This window comes from Mesoplodon densirostris, chromosome 6, assembly GCF_025265405.1.
Source record: "Mesoplodon densirostris isolate mMesDen1 chromosome 6, mMesDen1 primary haplotype, whole genome shotgun sequence".
In the NCBI taxonomy this organism is placed as follows: Eukaryota; Metazoa; Chordata; class Mammalia; order Artiodactyla; family Ziphiidae; genus Mesoplodon; species Mesoplodon densirostris.
This window is the reverse complement of record NC_082666.1, coordinates 125,250,880-125,266,440: the sequence shown is the minus strand read 5'-3', so window position 1 is coordinate 125,266,440 and position 15,561 is coordinate 125,250,880. Positions and strand designations below refer to the sequence as shown.

Genomic DNA, 15,561 nt, shown 5'->3' with positions numbered 1-15,561 from the left:
CGTGATGTCAAGCCCTGGGAAAAAAGTTTATTAAGCACTCAAGTGTGATAAGAACAAAACAAAAAAAATGAAATCTTTTAGAAAGTACTTATTAAGCATTTAGACTCTGAGAACTTGACTTTGATAAATTGGAAAGCCAGAAAAAACTGAACTAGTTCCCATTGGGTTTCCTTATCCGACTTATCCTTAATCAGCCAATAATCCTAATGGCTTTGAATGGCTCTGTAAATGCCTCTTTAATTATGGCCTCAAGCATAAGGAGAGTTTTAGGGAAAGCTGAGTTAGACAAGATGTTAGGAGATAGAAGGAAGGAATGAGGAAGTGACTAAATATCTCAAAAGAGTAAAAAAGGTGTTAGCGAAAGAAATTTGGAGGTATAAATAGGAAATTTAGAGGACTTCAGTCTCATTTGTTCATTAACTAGCAAGTGCCTGGCATTATAAGTTTTCAGGGAAATACCCCCAAAAGTTTAAGGCATAGTCCCTGTACCCAAGGAGCTTGTTGAGTAGAGATTACGTACTAAGTGGCAAGACTCACGCTGGGTTTGGCAGGTTAAGCAGGGTTTGAATGAGGGAAGAGATCGCTGCAAGATAAGAGAACATTGTGGGCAAAAACATAGCAACACAGCGTGATTGAGAGGGGACTGGCTTGGTTAAAATCACCCAGTGCACACCAGGAAGGAGAGAAAAACATTGAAAGCTAACCTTGTACAAAAGAATATTGAAAGTTTGTTCTTTTGGAAAAGCCAACAATACATTTGACTAATTCCTAGTTTAAATCTTTTGTCTAGCTGATAGAAAACTTATCAGAATTGTTTGTGAAAACATAGTCACCAAACCTGTGTGATAAAGGAAACCTCTAAACATTTCCAAAGAGAGAAATGACAAATAATTCGTTTTAGATCTGAAAGTAGTGTAGTCCGTATATAAGGTACCAGAATAAGATACCCAAAGAATTTAAACATAGAGTGAAGAGGAGGAATTCATAGGCACTGAATATCATAGATATATAATGTTAATAATATCTATTATATATACACATATGTGTGCGTGTGTGTGTGTGTGTAATTTCTCATTTGCTGTGGTCTTCAACAGTTTTTGAAGGAAACATTTTACCCTCAGTTTAGATATATGAAGGGAAAAAAGAGGGTAGGTAAATTATTGAATACTGCAACTAAAGCAACTAAATTAGGTATGAAGACCAACCTTCTACAAATGTTCTGTACAATTAGAGTTTGTAAAAATGTCATTGATGAGACCTGAGCAAAGCCCAGGCTGAGGTGAGGTATTAAAACACTGCCTCTGCCCTAGAACATGGCCCAGAACACTTCCTAACGTATTAGCAATTCTGGGTCTCCCTCCAGGCTGCCCTTGTCTCAGGCTCCACCGGGAGGATCCCATTCTTGGCTCACTCCCGCGGTGGCTGGCAGGATTCAGTTCCTCGGGTGGTGGGTAGCCGAAGCCTCCCTCGGGTCCCTGTCACATGGGCATCTCCTCAGAGCGTCTCACCACATGGCACCTGGGTAGCCGAAGCCTCCCTCGGGTCCCTGTCACATGGGCGTCTCCTCAGAGCGTCTCACCACATGGCCGCTGGTTTCATCAGAGTGAACAAGAGGGCAAGGGAGAGACTGGACGAGCAGGAAGTCTCGGTCTTCGGTAACCTAATCTTGCAAGTGACATCTTGTCACTTTTGTGACAGTCTCTTCACTAGAAGCAAGCCGGTTGGTGCAGCCCCCACTCAGCGGGAGGAGCCCGCGCAAGGGGGTGAATATGGGAGGTGGGGAGCCTGGGGAACCCTGTCAGAAGCTGCCTGCCACCGAACCCTAAGCTGAGCAGGTCAGACTTGACACCAGAGTCATGGGAACCTGCTTGGCCTTCCTCTTCCGGCTCACCGGTCTGTGCCTCCCTGGCGTTTTTAGCACCTCAGCGCACACTTACTGGTGCCCTTCAGATAAAACAGACATACGGATCAGCGGAACAGAATAGAGAGCCCAGAAGTGAACCCACACACCTACAGCCAGTTAAAGAACGTGGGTCTAACCTAGCTGGTGTGCGACTTATTAGCTCAGCCTCGAGCCTGAGGTCTCTCAGTTGCAGGGCCTTGGCAGAGCTAAGAGCAATTAAAACAAATCCAACTGAGGTGAAAGATGTGGTTGGGCTGCATTGTTGTTCACCACCCTCCCCAGGCTAGCCACTCCCATGATAGCCTTCCAGCTCCGGTGTAAAGTTAAGAAACACTTCTGCTCCTATCCAGCCCGCAGTAAGAAGTCTTCATTTTTTGTGAGGGGCAGTCCTAGGAAGTCCAAGCCATGGGGCTCCCTGATCTGGAGGCATTTAAAGGAGGAGCTAAAGCAGGGGAGTCACATGGGTTCTTCCTTCAGCCCCTCTAGAGCAGTGCCTGGGCCGCTCAAGTTCAGAGTCATTGCTGCTCATCAGAGTAAATCACCTTGGGTGACTTCAGCACAGTCACCTGTACTGAAGTCCACTACAGTATTGTTGGAAAATGCATGTTCTGGGGCCACGATGGCTGTGTATGTTGGAGACAGTTGGAGACAGTCCTTACTCAGCATCTGTTCTGTGCCAGACGCTTACGTGCATTGTATCATTTATCCCTCACAGAACAACTCTAAAAAGGAAGTGATACTCTCCCTGTTTTACAAACGAGAAGACCGGCCCAGAGGTGAAGAGGCAGTGCTGAGATTTAAATCTAGACAAGTCTGTAAATCCTCCACTTTGCCCGTGATGTGCCTCTGAGAGAAACCTCTCCTTCCTCGGAGTGGGTGGCAGAGAGTTGCAGGGGTGAGGAAGGAGAGAGAAGCAGTAGCAGCGGCCCCTGCCAGTAACCTCCTCCAAAGAGGGCTTCTGTGCCACTTCCCTGGCTCTGAGACTCAGGCCATCTTCCCAAAGAGCACAAACGATGTGGACCTGGCCTAGACGAGTATCTCAAGACCTGAGAAAAGGTGACAGGTGGTCTAGATTTTAAAGCAGGAGTGTTGTCCACACAAAATATGACAAAGAGGACTGTGGAATGTTACAGGCTTGAGGGAGCCTGGCGCCGCGAGAGCTGTTTATAGCTCAGTACATAGAATGTAGGCCGAGGCAGGACCTCGATAAAGAAGGCCTCATAAAGAAAGTCATGCTGAGAGTCTTGGATTTTATCCTGAATGGAATGGTGCACTGTTAAAGTGGAGGAGGGGAGTGTGTGTATGTGTGTATATGTGTAGATTTGCATTTTCAATATATCCTTTAGGCCCTTCTGGGAGTGAAGGCAAGTCTGCAGGCAAGGATGACTCATGGCTTTCCACATCTCTTTTATTGCTTTGTACTGTTGTAAAATTTTTCCTAGACTTAATTTCCTTGTGAGCACAGGCCTTTATGTTGTACCTGTTAAATCCCTTACAGGACTTAAATGCTATGGCTGTAGTCGGGGCTAAGTAAATATTTATTGACTAAATATTGTAAAACCTAAAGCAATTCACTACACATAGGACAGATAAGTGAAATAAGAGAATCTTCACCTGTTTATGCAGAAGGTAAAGAGAAGAGTCGGTGATACTTTGTTGCTGGAGAAACAAAGGTGAAGAGAACTGGAACATCATGATCTGTGTGCTATTTTGGCTAAATCTCTATTCCATGTTTATATGACCACGAACATGCAATTCACTGGCCATACAACATTGTTACGATTTTTTTCTTCTTCTTGCACAACTCTTTGTTTTCCCTTGAGTTAGTAATTATCTTGTTTGCTTATTTGCTTAGTTTTCTGTATACATATTACTAATTTATCTCTATCCCCTCCCGCATTTGTCTAAGTCTCTCCTCAGTATGTTCAAACTCGATGGGTGGTCTAACAATTTTACCTTCTTGAAAAGTCGTCTCCCAGAGCCTTCACTCACCCCCTGCCTGGTGTCGGCTGCTCTTGGGCCTATTGCATGGCATTCAGTTTAGGACTTTCTCCACTGTGATCCTGAAGATTTCTTTGCCTCGTTCTTCTCTTAGAAGATCTGTTTTCTGGGCCTTTCTTTTTTTGTTGTTTACGCCTTCATTTTGCAGGGCACATCCTCCAACAACTCCCTGAGAAAGAGCGCATGGGAGGTAAATTGTCTGAGACCCTGCATGTCTAAAACGTCTTCATTCTCCTCTCACGCTCTGATAGAAATGTGAGTTAGATGTAGTTTTCTCATAGAATTTTGAAAGCATTGCTCTATTTTCTTCTGTCTTCCAGAAATGCTGTTGAAAAGTCCAATGCTATTGAGTCTAGATCTTTGATATGTATCCTGTTTATCTCTCTGTGGACTTTTAGAATCTTCTCTTGTTCTTAAAGTTTATGATGATGTGTCAAACCTAAAGACAGTTTACATTCATGTGTTGAGCTTAGTGGGCCCTTTCAATCTAGAACAGTGGTGGTAACTATGGCCAAGTCTCTGTTTTATGGCCACATCTGGCCTGCCACTGTTTCTATAAATAAAGTTTTATTGGCACACAGCCAAAGATTTATTTGTCTGTTTTCTTTATAATGTAAATATTTTCCCAGAATATATCTGGTGTTAATTCTTCTGGGTCAGTATTTTCAGGTATGCAATGTGTTCTTACAGTGTATAGTTTCCTTTTATTTCTCAGTTATGGTTTTTATTATTCTGTTCCCTTGCTTGGATTTCTGTAAGGAGCTCCTGTTATCTGTATGTTTTATCTTCCTTGCCTCTCTTCAACATTTGTCATTTTTTTCAAATTCTTTTTATCTCTTTATTTCTTTTTAGTGTTGAATTTTTTCTTCCAATATTTTACTAAACGGTATTATCTGTTGTGTTTATCCACTCTTGTGTTTCTATTAGTTTAGTCTTCGTCTATGAATTCTTATTAAGTTTCTAATTCTTTATTGAGTTCTGTTCCCTCATTTTTAAGCTCTCCTGATTCTTCATTTTTGTGGGTCTTTTGTGTCTTGTATAATTTTTTAATGTTTTTAGCTTATTTTGAAATTTTGATGTTTTGTTGGCATGTTTTCATTGCCTGTATGGTATCATATTTTTATTCCAAGAGCTCTCTTTTTTTTTTTTAACATCTTTATTGGAGTATAATTGCTTTACAATGGTGTGTTAGTTTCTGCTTATAACAAAGTGAATCAGTTATACAGATACATATGTCCCCATATCTCTTCCCTCTTGCATCTCCCTCCCTCCCACCCTCCCTATCCCACCCCTGTAGGTGGTCACAAAGCACTGAGATGATCTCCCTGTGCTATGCGGCTGCTTCCCACTAGCTATCTATTTTACGTTTGGTAGTGTATATACGTCCATGCCACTCTCTGGCTTCGTCCCAGTTTACCCTTCCCCCTCCCCATCCAAGAGCTCTTTTTATTCTCTTCATGCCTCCCCCAGTTTTTAGTAGAAGTCTCTTCTCATTTCTTAGATATACTGTCTTCTTTATCTCTCCAAGGAGAATAATGACTGTTCTATTCTACCTACCTGATTCAGTTCTTCTCCCCCTTCCTCCATTTGTTTTGGCCTTTATCATTTTAGAGATTTTACTCAAATGTATGGTAATCCTGGGTTATTGGTTCATGTTTAAGAGTTAGACAAAAAAAAAAAACTGATTAGAAAGTCTGTGTGCCATAAGTAGGTCTTGTTGAATTCTAGACTTAATAGAATACGCTATAGCATAATCTGGTTCGGCAATTTCATTGTGAAACCCCTGGTGTGAGTATCTTTTCGTTGAGTTTTTTCTTTGGTGCTGATCATATTTTTCAGAGAAGCTTCTTCCAGTCTCCTACCCTGCAGGGCATAAGCCTAACTGATGGTGTTCTGATCTGAGGAGAAGAAAATTGTTACTCTCAGTATGTAAACTTTTGCTTAAGGTGGCTGCCTCTAACTGTCAATGGTTTCTCCTAGTCTGGACTCTCATTTTTATTCTCTCCAGAGGACAATCTGGTGACGTGCCTGGGAGGGAAGGGTCAATTGCTGAGCTATATGGAATAGGTGAAGAGAATTGGAAGGTACCATTTCTTAATCAGTTTTTTCTAGGAATTTTCTTTTTTATTTTTATAAATTTATTTATTTATTTTTGGCTGTGTTGGGTCCTCATTTCTGTGCCAGGGCTTTCTCCAGTTGCAGCGAGCGGGGGCCACTCTTCATCGCGGTGCGTGGGCCTCTCACTGTCACGGCCTCTCCCGTTGCGGAGCACAGGCTCCAGATGCGCAGGCGCAGTAGTTGTGGCTCACGGGCTTAGTTGCTCCGCGGCATGTGGGATCCTCCCAGACCAGGGCTCAAACCCATGTCCCCTGCACTGGCAGGCAGATTCCTAACCACTGTGCCACCAGGGAAGCCCAGGAATTTTCTTGTGTTTAGGCTCACCTTCAATCTCACTTCAAGACATACCTATTGTTTCCAATTGCTGAGCTTTTTGTGAGTTTGCAGTATAAATTAAGTCACTTGAATTGAAGTTTCCTGGGTCTGCTAAGTCAGTTATTGTTTGTATTTTTCCTTTCCACTTTCTAAAATGCTGTTGCTATTCTCTCTTCTCTCATCTCTTTGTCTGAAGTGGTGTGTGTGTGTGTGTGTGTCTGTGTGTCTGTGTGTGTGTGTGTCTGTGTGAAGCCCTTTACTGTTGTTCAGTGATAGTTTAAGAGACAGCACAGAGCTAACATACAGGTTCAGTTCTCCAGAAGGCCCTTCACCTGTACTGTACAGAGAATCTCAGAGAAATCACTCTTCAGGCCTATTCTTGATTGTGTTTGAGCAAATGATAACATGTTTTTCTAATGACACATTTTTGTTGGTTTGTTTTAATGGATGCTCCTGATGCTGGTCTGGAAGGCTGCAAAATGTTTTTTTTTTTCTCTTTTCTATATTTACATGAAAATAATTCATGCTTCATGCTAAATACATTGTTTACCTTACAAGAACTTTATTTTTGAATTTAAAAAGTTTGTGTTTTTGTACTTCTTTTCTTTTTTTTTCTTTTTTCAAAGCAATTCCATGCATTGGGGATCAGAAGTTTCTGCTGGCTACACTGGCTGAGTGTGGAAATCATTGATTTTCACAAAGATGAATCCTGACTGACATTAATTGCAAACTCCATTTTGAGGGCAGTATAGGAACTTTTTTTCCTTTCTTTTTTGCCATGTTTTACTTTAGTTTGTCCATCAATGTGCCTTTCATCTTTTAAAAATACACCACAGTGCTAATGGCATGTTCTGTAGCTTTTTGTTTTGTTTTGTTTTCACTTGGATCAAATGGTTTTGACAGACAGGAAAAGATTTGCACCACTATTTCGTTCGTTAACAGCTATTGTAATTTCTTGGAACTTGATTTTCACTTGGGCAGTTAAGAAGACAACACTTGTTTTATGCATCAGTTTTTTTCTCTCTTTCTCTCGTGTGTGTGTGTGTGCACGCACACGCGTGTGTGCAGGACCAACCTTCAGGCTTATGGCTCGTGGAACCTTCTCTTAATTTAATGTAAAACAGAATTCAGTGATTAGCAACATCACTAAAAACTGACCCAGTCTCTTCTCATGAGTCACTGACACCTGTTGAATATGACGGGTCCAGTGTCCACCGCGGAAGATGCTACTAGGCTTCACAGTTAAGAAGCACAGAGGACTGGTGACCGCCCCCGCATCACACGCTTGGGGCAGTGCCAGGGGTTTTCCTGGCACAATTTGATGCCCAGTGCCACGAGCTTGGGTCTGCTCCTGGGGCACCAGGGCTCCTTCCTTCTCCTCAGTTGCTTTATGGCATTCACTCAGCGAACCCAACTGGGTGCACATCCTGACCTTTTAAACCTAAAGGTTGGGCCTGATGAATGGTTACTTTGCACACGTGCCTTCTAAGCGCCGGATGTGTATCCCCGTGGCATTATCGTTGCCGTCCCTGTGGATTCAGCCACGGGTTTCTGACAAGCTGGAGGAAACAATGGTAATTTCGTCTTTTTCGGTTTTGTCTTCAGATAATGAAAAGCTTTTGTATAACAGCTGAGTGTCGATATGAGTTCTATGGCTTCAATCTCCTTTAAACATAATATTCTTAAGGGTCCAAAACAAAGGAGGGGGGCAAATTAAAAAAAAAAAAGAAAGAAAGAAAACCAAACCAAAAAAAAAGAAAAAAGAAAAAAAAAATAAATTGCTGATATTGCCACAAATCATTAGAAATCTCCTGACATGCTGAAACCAGATGGCCATAAGTTCAAAACAAATCAGTGACTTGCTTTTAACTTTTCGTGGTTTCCTTTTGTTCTTTCTGCCCCTTTGCTGTCAGATTGGTGATGTTACTCAAACAGGACCAAATCCCCGCCAAGTGCAGGATCCACCCCGCCGCCTCTTTCATCTCCTCGTCATCACTCTCGGGGGGCTTTTCCGTGCGTCTCTTTTTGAGGGGCAGCACGTCGCTGGGGACCTTCCTTGCCTTGGTGAAGTGCTGGTGCTTCTTGTGCCGGGACGCATAGATGCTGTCCCCCAGAGCATCCTTGGCCTCCTTCGGGCTGCATTTCCGGTCATCCTCCTCCGTCTCGCTGTGGCTCTCGTGGCTCTGGAAGCTGCCCTCGCTGCCCTCCTGGCTCCCCTTGGTGGCAAACGCGTAGTGGTCGTTGGCCAGGGACGAGGAGATGGAGTCGCTGGCGGGCGAGGTGCTCCTGGCCCTGAAGGACTTGGCACTGCTGTAGTTGTCTTCCTCCTTGGGTCTCCACTGCCCACTGAGGAGCCACAGGACGGCTCACTCACAGTCCGCGTCCGGCAGCCGGTGAGGCCGTTCTGCACAGCTGCTGTGATTGGCAACAGCCGGACTCCAGGAAACAGGCCTCGGCTCCGAACCCACGTTCCGTTCTGTGTCACTCTTGGAGGAACTGCTTGTATCTCGGGGAGTATTCAAAAGCATCATGGCGCTGGCAGCATCAGTGTCAGGATCCTGTAGAAAGGCTCCATGTCTCTTAAAGAAGGTGCTGTCTTGCCAGAGGGCTGGACCTGATGTGCTTTGTTATGCCTGAGGAGAGGCGGGAGGTGTGTTGAACATATTCGAGTGTGGGTGATAAGGTGTCTTTTTCAAAGCCTGAATTAGACTTTGTCTGTACTCTGGATTAGACTTTGTCTGTACTCTGGGTCTATGCACCACAGTGACCCTTTCCCAATACCCTGACCCCTCTCTTTGTCCACTTTCTTAAAACACTTATTCAAGGACAAATTATGTCTCACTGAGTTTCTCCACCCAGTAGGTGCGTTGGCAAAATACGGAAAATGTTCCAAGATCCAGTTGTAGATATCCTTTCCCGGCAGGCACTTGGTTGGAGAGTCCTCGATGGCCATAAATATGAGTCAGCTGAAGGGGGGGGGGGCTTGCAGTTGGGGTTCTGCCTGGCATTGTAGGGCTTGTCCGAGTGGGCAGGGGATGGGGGCATGTCATTGTCCAGGTCCTGGACGGGGCTGACGCTCTGCAGGACCGAGTCCCTGAAGCTCTTCAGCAGGTTCTTGCTCTCGTACAGCCACTTCAGGTTGGTCAGCTGTTCATCTTCCATGGCCCCCTCTTCTAATCGGATGCCAGGCAGAGAAAAGTCGAGGTCATCGTCTTCCTGAAGGGCCTTGGAGAAACCGCTGCCCTGGTAACACTGACTCAGCCCACTGGAGACACTAATCCCTGAGCTTTCTGGTTTCTCACTGGGAGGCATGACTGGACCCATTTACACGAAGGCTCCTGGCCGGAGCGGGGCTCGGGGGCTCAGGGGCGCCACTGCCCTTCAGCGGGAGCCAACAGACTTTCACAGGCGCCCAGCGGGCATCGCTTGGTGGACCGGCTAAGGACGCGAGGGGCGGGCTCAGGCGGCAGGGGCTCAGGGGTCGCAGCGCGGCACGGGACCTGCAGCGCGCCACGTGTCCTCCCGCCAGCCCCGCGCTCTCCCCACCCCGCCTCCCTGCAAAATATGTTTTATTTTCCACTTTCTGCCAAGCCTCAGTTGTGTTTAAGCCAGTTCTTTTCTATAGCTTTGCAGGCCCACGAGTAACATTTATTTCATTTATCTTTTGTGAACAGGGAAGACAATGTGAGGTGTCATACAGAAATGCTCTATATTAAGATGTATATGATAAGCTCCAGAACAACCACTAAGGAAATAACTAAAAAAAAAAAAAAGTAAAAAATCATGAAAGGAATTAAGAGACTATATCAGAAAATATTCACTTACTGTTTTTAAAAAGTAGTAGGGGAGGAATAGAGCAACAAAAAAGATATGTGATATATAGAAAACTAAAATTAAATTGGCAGACATAAGCCAACTACATCAGTAATAACATTAAATGTGAATGACTTAAGCAATTCAATCAAATGACAGAGATTATCACATGGGTTTAAAAAAAAAAAAAAGACAAAAAAGAAGACCCAGGTATATGCTGGATAAACAAAATAGAGGATAGAAAAACAATAGAGAAAAATCAATGAAACCAAAAGTTGATTCTTTGAAAAAATCAACAGAACTGACAAACCTTTAGCTAGACTGACCAAGAAAAAAAGGAGAGAATACTGCAATTACTAGAGTCAGAAATGAAAGAGGGGAGAGTACCACCAACCTTACAGAAATAAAAACAATTATAACAGATTCCTGTGAACATTCAGATATGCCAGTAAGTTGGACAGCTTAGATTAAATGGACAAATTACTTGAACAGAATCCTCTATAGATAAGAACTGACTTTATGATACATTTGCAGGCTGCTGCCTTCTCCTCTCAAGGATGCAGTAGAAGTATCAACCTGGAGAAGATGCTATACAATGCAAGAGGTGAACTCTGCCCTTAGTAAAATCCAGCTGGTGGGATATTCTCAGAAAATTGTGAGTGTAAATATGATTTTAAGTGACTGATGAAAGCTTTCGATTCATACTGTTGTTCTTTGGAAGGATCCTATACTGGCTTTTTTTTAAGTATCTTTTTTTTTTAATTTATTTATTTTTTGGCTGTGTTGGGTCTTCGTTGCCACATGGACTTTCTCTATTTGCGGTGAGCGGGGGCTACTCTTCATGCGGTGGCTTCTCTTGTTGCAGAGCACAGGCTCTAGGAGCGCGGGCTTCAGTAGTTGTGGCTCGGGGGCTCTAGAGCGCAGGCTCAGTAGTTGTGGCGCACGGGCTTAGTTGTCCCATGGCATGTGGGATCTTCCCAGACCAGGACTCGAATCTGTGTCCCCTGCATTAACCACTGCGCCACCAGGGGAGTCCCTAGTTCCCTTTTTTAAGCCACTCAGTCACTACAAATCTTGTACTAGTACATAGTGAAAAGATAGAACATCTGTTGTTTTCCTCCATCTTTCCCAGGTTCTTATTGGCACTCTTTCCTAGCCCTTACATTCCCCATCGCTAGCTAGCATGTAATGAGTCAGGAGAAAGGCATCTCATCCTGTTTACTTTAGAACAGTGACACCACTTTACAGATTTTGGACTAGTGAAATAGGAAACAGAAAGAATAAAAGAGATCAAGAAATAATTTGGCAAGTATAACTTTAGAGCTCTGACCTGATCATGATAAGGGTTCCCGTTCCTGTTAACTTGTGCCCAGAGCCACTCAGTACAGAACAGCCAAGATATTAATTCCTAACCTGAAAAGGGAACCAAAAAAAGAAGAAGAAGAAAACCGAAGTATTTGTCTCTTCAGCCTGTTTCATAATATAGCATCTCTGCCTTTTAATGAGTGAGGCCTAGGTACCTGGTGCCATGTGGATAGACTGAATCTCTCAGAGAGGTGACAGGTAAAGACTGTCGGATGTGTCTCCCAAATGGTCTCCATCATCTTTCTGTTTTACTTTAAACTTTCTGGTTCACTTGAAAATAGTTTCTAAGTGGAGAGGGATGTTTCTGTTATTTTTCCCTGCGAACTTATCTGGCATGACTGTACTGCTGAATACTCATCACACATTCTTATTGTGGTTCTTTTCTAGGAGCTTTTTGGTGCAGTCCAGGTGACTCCTTTAAGCTCTGGCTATGCCCTTGGAAGCTCCAACTGGATTATCCAATCCCATTATGAGAAAGTGTCTTACGTCTCTGGATCCTCCTTGCTTACCACACACCCCCAGGTAATTCTAAATTCTCTTTTAACAGCTCAGCTTTTTGATTATTTACCCTAAATTCAGAATGTGTCCAAAGTACCATCAACTGTTTTTAAATCTTCCTAATTTCAGTTTCTACAAACACTCCTTTTTGTGTGTGTGGTACGCGGGCCTCTCACTGTTGTGGCCTCTCCCGTTGTGGAGCACAGGCTCCGGACGCGCAGGCTCAGTGGCCATGGCTCACGGGCCCAGCCGCTCTGCGGCATGTGGGATCTTCCCGAACCGGGGCACAAACCTGTGTTCCCTGCATCGGCAGGCGGACTCTCAACCACTGCGCCACCAGGGAAGCCCAAGCACTCTTTTTTTTTACTGTGGTAAGAACACTTAACATAAGATATACCCTCATAATAAATGTGTAACTGTACAATACATGATTGTTGACTATAAGTGCGATGTTGTATAGCAGATCTGTAGAGCTTATTCATCTTGCTTACCTGAAACTTTACGTCCTCCTTTTTATCAGAGTTAGAGTGTTCGTGTCCATGGTTCCTCTGTAAGATCCTGCTGCCTTTAGGTCACCTCTAGGATTTAGAGGTTTCCCAACACTTCCAATAACCAGAGCCTGATGAGTGTAACAGAGATGATCACTTGTTTACTCAACAAATATTAATTACTTAATATTTACTAAGGGCCTGCTATGTGTCAAGCACTCATCTAGGTATTAGAGATTCAGTGGTGACCCACAGACAAAGTCCCTTCTCATGAATCTGCCTTCATTGATGTATAGAGAGAGAATGGTGTGCTAAAAATAAATGAGCAACGTAATTCCAGATTCTGACACGAGTACTGAAAACAACGAAGCAGAATTATATATAGAGTGATGGAGACTAGTTTAAATTGGATGGTCAGAGGAAGCTTCTAGGGACAGTCTCATTGGAACTGAGACCTGGAGAAATGAGGCATGTAAAGCTGTGGACAAAGCATTACAGGGACATGGCAGATGAAGGGCTCCTAACACCAGAACAAGCTGGGCATGTCTGCAGAGCAGAGGAGACCATTGTGATTGCAGCATACTAAGTATGATCAGGACACATCCAAGAGGTTAGCAGACACCAGGCCATGTAGGACTTTGTAGGCCATGATGAGAAATTTGGATTTTATTTGAATGTATAGACTGAAGCTACTGGAAAGTTTTAAGGTAGTCGTTCATTATCAGTCATGTTGGCAAGCACCTAAGTGCATAAATATTGTTATAAATGTTAGTTATTCCATTTTAGGTATTTGTAAAGAATTTATTGCTCATTTCATAAATCTTGGTTCTTTCCATGTTTGTAAAGGAGGGCAAGGGAGATTAGATATTGTTAGTTAGATATTGTTAGTTAGCCGGTAGATGGGTGGGTGGAAGGATGGATAGATAACTTGGGGGAGTCCATGTCCCATTTTAATATAGGAAAAAGAATGACTGCTGTAAGTCTAGAACAGTAGGATTCTTTTGAGCTGCCACTCTGCATTGTTTTTGTACCTTTTTTATAATCAAGTTTCATTTCAAGGTCTAGAGGGGACAAGTGGCTATTTTTTCCTATAGCTAGCAGAATTCTGGGCCTTTCCCGCTTATTGAAATCAAAAGCCCATCAGTGTCATCCTAATCTGCTTCATTGAAACAAATTTTTTATTGGCAGCTTCTATCATTCCTGATATATTCTCCCATAAAAGACAGAAAGATGACTTGGCTGCCAACTCTTCCAATTTGTCCTGCCTTTGCGATACTCTTGATGTAATTTCCAGTAAATTATACTTACAAGGTCTGTAAATTTAAAGGGAAAATAAGGTCTTGAAAGTAATGAGCAGCATACCTAAGTAATTAATTTTAATCTCTAGCTGGCAACCACTATTGTATGTAAAAAAGAAAGTAAATTAGATTTTCTTTTACCCAGATAATTGGATTCTATATTGAATTAGCAGGGATAAGGAAAGGTTTGGTTTGAAAAAACTTGATATTTTACTTCAGAGGTCAGCAGACCACCTGTTCTGATAAATAATGTTTTGTTGGAATACCAGCACACCCATTTGCTTCATGGGTTGTTTGTGGCTGATTACACCCTATCATGGCAGTTATACTTTTCGACTTTATAGAAAAGGGCCAATCACCGATCAGCTTTAGTAATGGAACCCCATGACCTAGGAAGAATGTGGCAGGCAGCTATACTGATCTAATAAGCATATGGAAATGAGGCTTTGGATTAAGCCTGTTCCAGTAAGAATGGAAATGTAAGTTAAAGAAACATCGGCAGATCTTTAATTCAACAAACATTTCTTGAATAACCGCTGTCTTCAGGGAAGGAAAAATACAAGTCAAAGATTTTATGCCTGGACGACACTGAGAATGATGATAATGACACTAATCCAGTTGACAAGGAGGAGTTGGCGGGGGTGGGGAGGCGGCTGCGGTCATTAGTTTCAGAAGGGGGTGGTGTGTGTGATGAATAGGAATTAGAGAGAACATTGGACAGATGGAAATGCAGAGCTGGAAGCTGGATATGAAGGCAAGCCTGGAGACAAATTGGAGAGCCATCAGATTTTTTTAAATATATAACATGCTGAGGATTAAAGACTGAGCTGTGGGAAACAGTGGAAGGAAGAAAAATGGTCTTGAATAAGAATGTTTGGAGAATTGAGGCCAAAAAAAGTACAGCATCCCAAATGGAAAAGGAAGAGAACTAGCCTTTACTGAGCACACCGTCTCAGTATTAATTTCTTAAATCGATCTAATATTCAGCAACCATGGTGAATTCTCATAGTAATTCTGATATTTATCTGTTGATGATAGTATCTGCAAAGAAGTAACCGTTTTGTCACTAAGCTTCCAATCCTTGTATCTTTTCTTTTTCCCATCTTGTAACTAAGCTCTCTAGTTCCATGTTAAACAGAAGTGATGATAGCAGCATCATTGTTTTTTATCTGATTTTAAAGGGAATGCTTTCCTAGTCTCTTCATTAAATATGATGCTTATATGTCTTTATTTGTCAGGTTAAGGAGTTTCTCCTCTGTTCCTAATTTTCTGATTTTTTAAAACCAGATATAGGTGTTATTTTTATCAAATACTTTTTCTGAGTCTGTGAGTTAATCATGTGATTTCTTTCATTGAGACCATTAATATAGTGAATTGTAATGTTAACTTTTCTCGCATGTAACCATCCTTGCATTCCTGAGATAAATCTTACTTGATCATATAATTTATTCTTTTTAAAATACCTTCCTGGAATCATTTGGTCAGTATTTTATTGAAGTTTATAATCTGTATCCGTAAGTGAAAAATGGACCCATACATTATTTTCTTGTACTATCTTCATTTGTTTGGAATCAAGGTACATTAGTCTCATCAGATGATTTGGGCACCTTTCCCTCTTTTTCTGATGGCCAGAAATTTACAAGATAGGGATTATCGTCTCTTGAAAGTCAGATTCCCCATAAAATTGTCTAAGTGTCCATTTTAATTTTTTCGTAGCTATTGACTTATATTTTCTGGGTCAAAGGTATGCCAATTTTGCAGA

At 42.5% G+C, this 15,561-nt stretch overlaps 1 protein-coding gene and 1 pseudogene across 2 annotated transcripts in view; one reads left to right on the top strand and one right to left on the bottom strand.

The window, feature by feature from the left end:
- INTS9 (integrator complex subunit 9) overlaps positions 1-15,561 on the top strand; it is a 112,199-nt gene that overhangs the window by 55,343 nt on the left and 41,295 nt on the right. For both annotated transcript variants that reach the window (XM_060102623.1, XM_060102622.1), the window contains exons 7-8: positions 10,685-10,805; positions 11,903-12,037. In XM_060102623.1, coding sequence (XP_059958606.1) covers positions 10,685-10,805; positions 11,903-12,037 — 256 coding nt within the window. The remainder of the gene's footprint in view (positions 1-10,684; positions 10,806-11,902; positions 12,038-15,561) is intronic.
- Positions 8,203-9,661, bottom strand: LOC132492650 (forkhead box protein N3-like; annotated as a pseudogene).